We start from the raw sequence: 13,091 nt of genomic DNA, 5'->3' as shown, positions 1-13,091 counted from the left end.
ATTCATTGTTTCAAAATTTCCCTTTATACAGTACTTGAGATAATCGTAAACAACCAAAATCGGTTCGAAAGTGTTTTATTTAGTTTATGTTTTTAATGCAATAAAAGATATGAAGAGAGAAGTTCCTTCGGTATACTCTTTCTGAATTCTGATGAATACATAATTTTCGATAAAAAAATACGGGGACTTTGCGATATTTGGGAATTGCCTATTGCTTGAATTATAAGATGTTTATCAGATATATATTTTTATATTTTCACATATTTAAATAATCGTAAAGAACCTTGAAGTGATGTCATTCTTAAAACAGCTCCAACCACCGGAAGAAGAGCTTCAATAACCGTAGATTAGTGTAGGTACAGACACCCCTACTGTATAAAGCCCGAACGGAGTGCGAATCATCGGTATCATCGGGCATTCGGTTTGTGTCTACACAAAGAGATCGTCCGTTGCCTCCAAGAGACCGATTTTATCACTGAAGGAAAGAAAACGGATTAGGTCCCACCCGAGACGGTTATTTCGACACCACCTGACCTCCCCTTTGCCCTCTTTTTTTTTTTTTCCTATTACTTCTCACCCCCCCCCCCCTCTTCAGTGGTCGTCTCCCAACAGAAACTTTGCTATAGCTGTCCGGCTTATAGCTTTTAGGTCTATTCAGTCACCCTCCTGTATCCTCTAATGCATGCTGTCAATAGTAATGGAAAAAATCCCTTCAAAAAAAGACAAATGTTGGCAGAAAAAAAACCTGGTGTTCTAGTACAGAGTCGGCAAAAGCACGTGCATCCCCTTTGATATTCGGTGTACGCTTTGGAGGCACTCTTGATCGAATGTGTGTGTGTGTGTGTGTGTAGCATTATCGGTGGACATTTTACTCTGGGGTCAACGTATTTGAGCTGTGTTTTCTAATTCAAGCTATCATATGAAATATCTGGTTGGCAGAATCATTGCTCGATTGTAAGCGTTTATCTTCTCAAGCTTAAAAGTCTGGGGATTAGTAATATGCACATACATGCAAAGACCATTGTGGAGTAAATGTTTCTTCCTTCCCTCTCTTTTCTTTAAATTTCTCCACGCATATTTCTAGTAAGGGATAGCATGATTCCAACAACAATCGCGAAGGCCATCTGCTGTATCTTCCTTTTATATTTCCACACCTGGTATAGTAGCGAGCCGACTTCCAACCTGTGACCTGCTGTTCTGTTGGGGATGTGATCCAAAAATCAACGACTGGACGCTGCCTTCCTTTGCTGTGAAAAGAATTCGACACGAGAGAGTCTCTGTAAATCCTTTAATGGGATTATATCACGACCTGACTCCGCCAAGCGTGGGCTTACAGCGGCGCGTGAGAAAAGTTCAATAGCTTATCCAGTGCAGGTTAGGCTGATTAGACACGTAATGAAGGCCTCACTTTTCGTGTGCTGCAGCTTTGCAATTATGTTTTCGTTGTATAGGTGGACATTAAAACGTAAAATGTTTACACTTTTCCCCAAACCTCTCTTTTTGACTTAAGTAATATAGAAATTATATAAATGTAATATTTTTATCGCCAGCGCATATATACAGTTTCTCCCTATTATATATATAATGTTTATCAATTTATATTTTTTGTTTTATTTTAATCACCTATTACTATTCTTCATTTTTTTTTTTTTTTTTTTTTCCCGCGAAGTATTCGCCTACTTTTTCCACACTGTTTTGGTAGATATAGAAAAGTCAATTTCTGGATTTAGGAAGAAAGTGGAAGTAACGAAGAAGAAAGAAAGAAAGAACAGAAAGGAAAGAGCTGTTTACTTGTAAGCAGTGTCTAAGCAAATAAAGAGTATTTGCTTAGACACTGCTTATCGTAATACGCTGATAGGTTTATAACTGCTTTTGTTTAGTTATTCTCCTCTGCAAAACTGAAAGCCTTAAGCTTCTGGCACCGCAATTTTTCTAATACTTTTCTAGCACCTAACATCCAAAATGAAAAATGCTTAACAATTTTAAATTTCTATCTGATTTTAAGGCTTCTCTCGGAAGATAATGATCCCCATATTTTGTACAAATCTTCTTTTATCGTATGTTCAGTGGTGCATATGACGCGTTCTGCATCTACACAAGATTTCTTTTAAACAGAGCCTGACATGCTTTATCAGGAGCAAAATTTAGAAGAGGATTAATTTGTTCAAATTGGTGCAGTAGTTGCAAGCATCTTCCTACAGGATGATCTTTAACAGGCGTGACAGTCAGTTCTCTCTCTCTCTACCCCTCCCAATCCCCCATATTCCTTCTTCTCACAACGGTCGAGTGAGCTTTGTCTAATCCCATAAGCCCCTTACAGTTAAATGTCATAAATAGTATGCCGAGATTTATGCTTCCATGAGTGCCCTTAGAAATTAGGGAACTTCAGAGAATAAAAGAAAGCAACTAAAACCGCAAGAACAACGCTCCGCCTAACGTTCAAAGGAAGTACTGTTTTCTTTTTTGGTGATGAAAAATTTTATTTTCTTCAAAGCTTTAATTTAAAAATGAAAGTGAAATTAATGTGCAGTAGAAGAGATGAAAAATAAATTTGCTGACAAACGACATTGGTAAAAGGCAGGCTACTGCGTCAGGGTATCTTTTTATCATTTTTGAAGGCTCAAATTTAAAAAGCTGACAACAAAACAAAACAACAAACAGCAGCAATCCCATTTAAGGTTCCTACTGCACAACACATGAAATACACTACGTTGTAGAAGTCCAGAGGCAAAGACAATAGCGACCGACACACGAATTTAGGATCAAACTGATGTAAGACAGTAGGAAAGAACGAAGTACAAATGACAGTAAATGCACATTCATAAGCAATTCCTCGCAATAGAGATGTTTAAAAATGCCTCTTGAGATGACATGATGGGGAAAAAACAACAGTTCTACAGGGGAAAAAAAAACGGAATCATTACAAATGGAGAAAATTATATGCGAGGTAAACACTAACAATTATACAATGTTATCACCAGGTGAAAGATACATTTCTAGTTTGATTTATTTAGTTATTATTTTTGTTTTGTTCTTAGTATAAAGTGGTGATTTTAATTTCATAGTTTTTTTAGCTGTTTTAATGAGTCGTGCGTCAGAACAGTGATTCCCCCCCCCTCCCTTTTCATACGTAATGGATCTGTTGGGGCTTTCAATATTTCCGTAGATCTGTTTTGCAGGGTGACTGGAAGGGACATCGCAATAGTTATTGTTATTATCTTTATCTGAATAAAGGTTATCTGTGAAATGATTTTACCCAGTACTACCTTCGTAAAGAGAATAAAATCATGAGATTCAAAAGCATTACAAAGAAACTACTAACATAAAGGAAAAAGAGCAAAAGTAGTCACAACCATATTTTATTCATTTTTTTCATTTGTAAAATTACTACTATACAAGACACATTTATAAGGTACAATAGTTGAATTGAATTACGTATTGGCTTAGCCATTCTTAGAAGAGTTTTCCATTGTGATTTGTGAACAAAAAATACAGAAGATTTTTAAAGGAAACGCCATAATTTGATGTCGTTCAACAGTAATTTCCTTTGGGATTTTCATATTTTCTACAAACTCTTTTTGTTGACAGAAAATTTATATATTAGCAAAATTACCCAGAATTGATCGAATCTTTAAATTAGATTTTATAAGAAACCTGAAATCCAATTTTTGGAAATAGACAGTTTTTTCTCTGAAAGTTACAGTCGGCGTACATCATATCCCCCCCCCCCCCAATTTTTTTGGGGGGATTTCCAACAGCAAATTTTTATAACAAAAAGTCACAAATAAGTATTCTTTATGCATGATGTATGTGATAATTGGGAACAATAGCGATAAACAGTTTCAGCATGCTTATTCATAACTGCAGAACATCATGACAGTTCAAATGACTAATTTATCTAAATCAGATATTTTAAAAAATCTGCAGTTTGTTTTCGCGTACTTGAACAACTCATGTCTCTCTCTCTCTCTCTCTCTCTCTCTCTCTCTTTGTCTGATTGCTCATTTACAGAAATGACATGACGACTCATTAACGAAATTCTGGAGATCAATCACTTAAGCACCCAACTAATAACTAATAAATGAGAAAGCTAACAAAATTATGCTATTCATCTTAGCACTTCTGAATCACTAATAATACTGATAGTGGGTTAAACTGGCTAGCCCTCTATCAGATCATTTCACAGATTACCTTCATTCTTCTTCTTAAGCAGTTGCTCCAATTTAGCGATTAACAATCATGACCAGAGTGACAGTCCCTATGCTATCCTTTTAATCTCGTAATAGCTCTTATTACCCATCCGTTTCTTTAACTCATCAACACAAGAAGTTCGTGATCTGCCAAGAAATCCCCCCCCCCTTCCAATTTTCTCTCCAGTGTTTCCAGAGACATTTATCCCTGCTGATTTTCATAATATGTATACCATCAACTTGCACTTTCTCTTTATGTCTTCCACGAGCGCTCTTTCGGTTAAGTTCAATACCTCTTCATTAGTTCTTTTCTCTTTTCAAGACATCTTCAATGCGCGTCTATAATACATCTCACATCCAGGATATTTTCGAAGTAGCTACTTCCCTTAGAAGTAAAAAACAAATATACTGGACATTTTTTTTAATTGAGTGCTTTTAATTAAGCCAATTGGTGGTGGAAAAAAATAAGAAGAAGAAAGATCCGGATTCGAATTCCGCCTAGAACAAAAGAACTTTTATAAGATCTTTTTCGACCGAAGGTGAGTCTTATACGAAGGTAGAAAGGCTTTCCCCCCACCCCAGGAAAACAGACAAACCTAGCCAATGATTTTAAGAAGTCGTTGAGTAGATTTAGTAATTTCCGAAAACTTCTCTAATCCAATTCGTATGATGTCAAGTCGCCAATTATCACAGAAGGTTCGAATATAGAATCTGAGTTCTTAAACAAATCTAGTGTGTATAAAATTGCACTAAACAGAGAGAAAAATGTATAACAGCACATTGATTTATGCAAAGGTATTATCATGAAATCCAAATTCATTAAACTGGCCTCTTTGCATATCTTTGTATTAATTCTTTATATATTAATTTTTCTACTTTTCTTGTGCATCCTTAGTTAATCCTGATATAGTTTGTTTTACCGAAAGGAAAAAAATAAATAAAAAAAAGCTGATCGCATATGTTGTCAGCCTGGTTTGCCGAGTGGTTAACGTATCCGCTCTCCAAACGGATACGAATGCGGGTTCTAATTCTACAGTCAGCATGAATATTTGTGATTATTTTAAGTGGAAGATGAATTTCATCTCCCGGTATGAGACCATCTAAAGTGGCTTTAGAAAGTTCCATGCTTGGTCATTAGAGCAGGATTTCCGGTTTATTTTAAAAAAATCCTTACCTTACTCCTATGATTATACTCACCTTTAGTGGGTGAGTACAGCATTAAAAAAATGAGTATCTGTATGTTTATCTACGTGCTCTCCGCAATAAGTCTGAATAACCATTTTTTAATTTTTCACTTAAAAAAATATTTTTTAAAAGTAAACTGCAGCTGTGAAGGGTTGTAATTCTTCAACTGCAGTGGGCTAAGAATTATACAAGCAAAGTGGTGATTTCACTGAATGATGAAACTCATCTGCTACCTAACGACATTTACAAACGCCCATGCCTGCAGTGGGATTTGAATCCAGAATCTGTCGACAGAGAGGAAGGAGATGTTATCCATTCGGCCAACCAGGCAGACAATACGATATCATGATTCACAGTTGCACAATCCTGTGGATATTGCCTGCGTAGTGTGCGATTTCTGTGTTTCTACCAAGAAATATTACAAAATGAAGAAAGTTAGCAGCAATGAAGTTATCTTAATATAAATAAAAACCAAAATTTCTAAGGCGGTTGTAGAAATATTAATAATGATAACATTAATTTATTCATTGTTAACTGATGCTTACACGGTATTGATTTGCTATAGGCTTTGCTGACTCGTGCATGGAATTGATATCTTAAAAAAATGTTAAAACTACTTCGATAATCATTAATAGGCTTGAATTTTCGTTCTCTTCACTATTTGTACGTGAGTCGCCAATTTCATCCCACAAATCTGTGAGAGGTGACAAAATGTCACAAAATCCCATAAAGAAAGAAGGAAAACTGAATTATTTATGCTTAATACGTTGTCCGACAAAGTCTTTTATCGCAATCACATGCATTACCATCATATAAGCCATTAATATCATTCTGTCAAAAACACAGAAAAACAAATTTTGCGAAGTACAAGCATCTGGTTTCACGTAATCACTGTAATGTAATCAGATCCATCTTTTAATACTGCCTAGACGTTATCCGCCACAAAACCTGTCTCGAACGTTAGGCCCAGGTTCGTGTGACCTTTCTCAATAAACCGGGCGGACGCTTAGATAAAAGGCGATCAGGCGTCACCTGTAGGCTTTAGAAAGCACGTGCCTTTTTGGCAGGTTAACCTCGTTACTATTCCATCATCATTATGTAATTGTGTAACTGGAAACCGTCTACACAAGAGGGCGCTCGTATAAACAGCGATAACTACATTTGAGGCGACGTGATGACAGGGCAAAGACGATGTTAACAACAGTTGCGATCATCTACTGTTTCGATTCGTGCCAGTTTTTGGCAGCAAACCCCCTACAACAGGCACGTGCACCCTGGGCAACCGTTTGTTCCCTCGACGATGTGGAACGTTGGCCAGAATTTAACACGTCAATAGTCGGATTTAGCCCGCACGCGCACCAAATCTCATCCACTAGCTCTGTTCGCACTCGTTGGCAGTAAATCCCGTTTTAGTTTTTCATCAGCTCTCAATCCCCCCTCCTCCCTTTTCCCTTTAGTTGGGGAATGGAGGTAGATTTCTTCAAACCTCTGTCTTTTTCTCTTGCTCTGCTCGCAATTAGAAATGATATCAAGTGTAGATTAGTACCAGCTTAAGACTACTTGACATACATGAAGTGTGGGAACTCTAGCACATTTCGTCTCCCTTTCTATTTTCCCCTCCCTCGCAGTATTTTTCCATTTTTCTGGAAAAAAAGAGAGAAAGAAACTCTCTCGCTCTCTCTCTCTCTCTCTCCCCACATCATCTATTCACGATAACATATGTATTACGCGCAGTACAGTACGGGAAATTTGCCATGTGCTAACTTTGTCTATTCACTAAGTTTAGCTGTTCCCACAATGTTTATTATTGTCATTACAAAAGACATCATGCAAATAAGTGAAAAATAAATATCGAACATTAAATAAAATAAAACATTATTAACGTTTTGTTCTCCTTCAAAATTAATATTTGTACGAGCGAAAATATTAAATGAAATAGAACATGATTTATTTACTACAAATAAAATACATCAGTTATTATTATAGTAATCCTGTCCGTTTTATATCTAATAGATACTGTACGAGTTTTTTTTCACGTATTATTAATTATTATTAATTATTATGACATTAAACTAGATTATTTTAACATAAACATCAAACATATTAAACTAGATTAATAAATTCTCATTTTAATATTAAATAATAATATGTATATGATATCTGTAAAAGTTCTTGGGTAATTCATAAAACACGAGATTGTTGTCCTCTTAAAAAAATATAATAATCAAATAAAATCATTTTGAAATTGCACGGACTCTCTGAGCATTGACAGTTTACAAATAAAATTCAATTTAGTTTAAAATATCAACGGCCTGCTTATGTTTTCTGCATCTCACAGTGTAGAGAAATGCCTAGTTTACTAATACGAAGTAGATTACATTCGCTAAATTTTCATCATAATAAAATAATTTGTATGCATAGTTTTAATACTTCGATTGCATTTTTCTCCTTAGGCCCGTAAGAAGCAAGCTGAATTGAGTCCTGACCGAGCAGGATCTGCCAGTAATTGAATGTCGTCCTTATTGGTTATGTCTCCTTATTGTCTCCCATCCTCCCGGTGTCCTGTTGAGGGAAACCTCAATCGCTTGGACCACCATTGACCCTACTGGAAAAATTACAATATGATCATAGCATGCTGTGGAGCTATCTGCCATGTTTGTGTTCAGTGTGAAATCGGTCTTGCCTAGACTTCGTAGATCAACAGCCGATTTTATTCCACAGGTCTTCGAAATACAAAGAAAAAAAAAATCCAGCTCGATTAAGGTGTTTTACGTGGCCATTCTTATATATTTGTGTGTTATCACATGAGTAATGTAAATAATGAAAGACAAGACAGTCGATCACGTGCAATTTTTTTTCTTCTTTCACTATACAGTCATTCATCAAAAACAAATTCAAATAAGTACATGATATAAATACATAGGTTGGATTCGAATGACCATATAATCATTTTGTTCCGATGAGTATATCCGTAAGAGAAAGTAGAATCTAAAGTGGATTTTGGAATAATTTATTGTCCCAAAAAACACTTAATCATTTTTGATATCGATCCAACTGCAAAGATTTAATCATAATGCTTCACTTCAACTATCAGATATAATAAAAGGAAAGCGAACTCATCACAAACATTAACTTTATAACCATATGAGTTTTAGTTTTTTTTATCTTTCTTTTTTAATGAAAAGCTAGTGCCGTAGTTTTCATTTATTGCTATTTGATCGACAAATAATTTAACTGCTCTTTTGTTCTTTCTCTAATGGCATTGCTCTAAAACACTTCAAATCTAAAACATATTTCTTTGAATGTAAGGCCAGAGAAAATGAATATATAGTCATTCAAAATGAAACTAGAAAATTGCTATTTGAAGGTGCGAGTTTTATGTACAGGCTTATTCAGAAGTAGCTTCACAATTTGTCACACTAACAATATTATTGACTTTTTTAGTGGTAATGTGTTGAGCAGTGTGGCTATCACGTCAGCAATGTGATAACCATCGTGGATATACTCGATTTTACTGTTCACTTACTCGTACTTTAAATATTTAGTATAACATTTAGTAGTGTGCAATTATTCATTTTAACTTCAATGTCCTTCACTTTCTTTACATATTCCTAGGTGAGGTAACAGTCACTGTTTAAAACTTATCTTTGATGATTTGAAGAATTGCAGTAGTCACATGAATGATTGTCCATATTGGATTCGGCAAGCAGAAATGAGACCGTCATCGCTTTGTCGATATACCGCTAATAAGACGCCTTCGCCTTTTTTTATTATTATTTATTTATTTATTATGTAAATCCCACCCACGATAGGTTGTAAAATAATGAGATATTTACTAATATTCGTGAGTAGGGTTGGATATTCGAGAAACCCTAGAGACCAAATATGGAATTTTTTCAAGCCACTTCAGGTCTTGATAAACGGGATACCAGGAGATAGAATTCTCTTAGCTAAAGATATTCACAAAGATCCATGCTCGTAGTGGTAAGATTTACATAAGCTTACCAACTAATTTACATAAGTTGGTAAGCTTATGTAAATCGTTTTAATTGGAAAGTACAACCTATTGATTGGAGAGCAGATACCCTATCCGTTCAGTCAAGCAGGCTGGCCATCATAGTGAAATCTTCAGTCAGGCTTTGAGCAACAGCCCGCGCGTTTTCAACTTTAGCTACTTGCATATTTTCTGCAACTTTACTTACCGTAATTCAAACAGTACACTAACTAAATAAAATCTTAAGGCACTTTTTGTAGATAACTGTCTAATGTTCATAATTATCTTTTAGTTTCCTACAAGGATAAAATTATCTTAAAGTAACAATGATAACCAAGTCCATGTTCTTACATCTGGTACACCACCTTTTTTATGCTTTGAAAATCATACACAAAACGAAACATTTGGAAATTATGAAGCTACTTTTGAATAACTGTGAAAGGAAGATAATACTACTTTCTTTCAATCTGTGAACATGTTTTCGCTAATAATTCCTGTATTACTATAACTAATCTACCCAGCAATACTTGTTGGGACAAAATGTATAGCTCTTTTCAATTTTTAGATTTAATTTAAGTTAATTGTTAAAAATGTATTGGTAGTTAGATTACATATAGGTTGAAATTCGATCAATAATTCATAGCTAACCTCTATGAATAATTAGAAGCAATATAAATATATTCGTTTTATGGTATTCATACTTCTAAAGAACAAAATAATGAACAAAACAAGAATGTTTTTGTAAAGTATACTGTTAAATTTTATAAGTATTTTTTGATATTCTTCTCTTAGGGTTATCATTTGACAATGCGAAAAGCAAGCGCTAGTCTATCTGACACAACACGATGTAGACTACAATCTCAGGTTTATCTATTTCTTTATGCTTAATGAGAATAATTTTTCAAATTCATCCAGTTATTCATTTTGATACTAACAGTCAAGTTGGTAAGCTTATGTAAATCGTTTTAACTTAGGAATGTTTGATGTTGTTCTACCTCAAGAATCGATATCTCAAAAAAAAAATAAAATAAAATAAATTTTCTCCGAAGTACATTTAATATTCACCAGTAGTAATTTGATCAGAATTTTAATCCAGAGAGGACCTGTATTATTTCAAATTTCACGATTTTCTTCTTTCTGTACCACATCATTGAACGAAAATTTTTATAATCATCGATCACTCTGCGTGTTTCCATCCCCTCGCGTTTATATTATTCAATCTGCATTGAATAATAGCTGTAAGTGTTCATCCTGATCCGTCAAAAACTCATTCATATGATATGATTACTCGTTTTTAAATGTACTTGATAATAGTATTGGCAGTTCGAAAACCTATAAGCAAAATTTGTCCTATATCTTTCTGATTTTTCGATAAGTAGAATATCATTGAAATAAACTATTTTCAAGTTTTACGTGTTTTATGCTAATTTGTCTCAAAAAAGGTAGGACAATTACACTAGATACTGGTAAATAAAGTCTTGCTGAAACTACTGTTTTATCAGCGCTGTAATATATTGTTCTCGTATTTCTTTTAATTATTTCAATCTCCGCTCAATCCTAAAGCTATCGTAATTTCTGCCATTTCTAAACATGATTTTTTTTTTTAAATTTGTCTTTCCTTAGAAATGAAGTGTTTTTAGAAACGTTCCGATTAAAATAAATATTAATTTACTATTTCATACAAATATCGTGTTGTGCTTTAAGAACTAATTTCTAAGCATGTTGAAATAACTTTCTTAATGTATGGGTGTAATCAATATTGGAAAGTATAAACTACAGTTACCAATACAAAAATATGGTATACTTGTGATAATAACGTGAATTGCCAAGCCATTTTTTAAATTATAACTCTCAGCCTAGTGTCATATCTGTTTTTGATAATGCCACTTAGAACACTGTGCTTTAAGCATTTTTTTTTCCTGTGTATTGCGTGGCTGTCGGTCTTGTGTATGTGTGTGTATACGTATGTATGCATGTGTACAATATGAATTGTAAAGAGTGTTTATTTAAAAATGAGCCATAATGGTTTAAGTCCTGATGTTGTAGCTGGCCTAACGAGGGCCGCGATCATAATAGAGATATGTGTGTATATTGTTGGACTAGTCGATAATTATGAAAGGATTTACACTTGTCATTTAGTGCAAACTCTAGTGTATATAAGTTATTGTATTACTTCTGTAGTCAGATCAGAATGGAAAATAAAGTTTACTGATATCAAGTGACTAGTTTAATTTGTTTCAGTTACCTCAATACAATAGACAGCAGTGTAGTATTTATTATATTGTCTTGCTCCAATACTTTTTAACTTACAGTAGCTTTGGAATACGTTATTCGATCGTTACTAACAGATACTAAAGACATTCTCATAAACAATTCAGTGCAGATTGTAGCATATGCAGATGACATAACATCATGTCATGAATCATACGGAAAGCAAAATAAAGGTATTTGGAATTAGAAAAATCAGCACAAGAGAGAGGACTAAAAAATAATCAATAAAAAAAAATAAAAATAATGATAAATACCAGACACAATCAGTTAAGTGATACAAGTGTGGGAACCTTGAAATTGAAAAAATAGAGCAATTTAAGAGTAATAGTTAAGAGATCACTAGCCAACTAAATGAGATGCTGGAAGTGCAGATCGAATAAAGAGAGGTAATAAGGCTTTCTAATAATTCCAAATAATAATTACAAATTCTGAAGATAACTTACAGAAAGCTATTTTAAATCTAAATGAGATATCCAAAGATTATGGTATGATAATATGATAATATCAACGGAAAAATCAAAAACTATGGCCTTTAAAGGACAAGATCCAGCAAGAACTAAAATCGTATTAGATAGCAAGATCTTAGAACAGGTGAATTCATTTAACTACCTAGGATGTATGATCACTTATGAAAATGAAAAAGATATAAACATAAAAATTGCAAAATATTTAAAAATAACAGGAGTAATTAACTCTATATTTAAACCAAACCTAGTTCAAAAACAAACCAGGCTAAAAGTATACAATACATTAGCCCTACCGGTCTTAATGTATGGAAGCGAAATCTGGACAATAAAACAAAAAGACAAACAAAGATTAACAACAGCAGAAATGAAGTTTATGAGAAAAACTGCAAAGTATACCCTATTTGATCACAAAAGAAACGAAGATATTATGAAAGAATTAAATCAAGAACCAGTAATTGAAAAAATTAAAAAATATAAACATAGATGGATGGAACACGTTCAAAGAATGAAAACAGAAAGATTACCAAAACAAGCCTTAAAGTACAAGCCATTAGGAAAAAGAAAACCAGGACGTCCTCTTAAACGATGACTTCTAAGGCCGGAACAGGCCATACTAGGCCTAAATCCTTGATACGTATGATGATGATGATGAATAAGGCTTTCTATTCTCATGTGCGCTTAGTTCAAAAAGATATTCATTGAAAGACTAAAGTAAAAATATAAAAATCGATAATTCGTCCGGTAATTACCTACTGATGTGAAACCTGAATATTAACGGCAAGAGTGGAGAATTTGATTTCAGCTTTTGAAAGGAAAATCTTTGGACTAGTGAATGATAATTGTCTCTAGAGTATCAGATACAACCATGAGTTATATTAACTTTAAAGAACCCACAATATCTAGTGTGAACAGGACATGTTTTTTTTTTTTTTTTTCCGTATGGAAAATGAGTATTCTTCTAAAGACAATCAATAGTAAAATTGT

The 13,091-nt window shown here is 33.9% G+C and overlaps 1 protein-coding gene across 1 annotated transcript in view; it reads left to right on the top strand.

Annotated features, from left to right (window-relative positions):
* LOC150103460 (protein big brother-like) overlaps positions 1-11,536 on the top strand; it is a 67,831-nt gene extending 56,295 nt beyond the window's left edge. The window contains exon 6 of the mRNA XM_090398203.1: positions 7,829-11,536. Coding sequence (XP_090254329.1) covers positions 7,829-7,885 — 57 coding nt within the window. The 3' untranslated portion in view covers positions 7,886-11,536. The remainder of the gene's footprint in view (positions 1-7,828) is intronic.
* Positions 11,537-13,091: the final 1,555 nt, after the last annotated feature.

This window comes from Typopeltis vanoorti, chromosome 9 (genome assembly GCF_054136105.1).
Source record: "Typopeltis vanoorti isolate ZY-2024b chromosome 9, IOZ_Tvanoo_1.0, whole genome shotgun sequence".
NCBI lineage: Eukaryota > Metazoa > Arthropoda > Arachnida > Uropygi > Thelyphonidae > Typopeltis > Typopeltis vanoorti.
The sequence above is the reverse complement of the archived record's forward strand: the minus strand, read 5'-3'. Positions and strand labels throughout refer to the sequence as shown.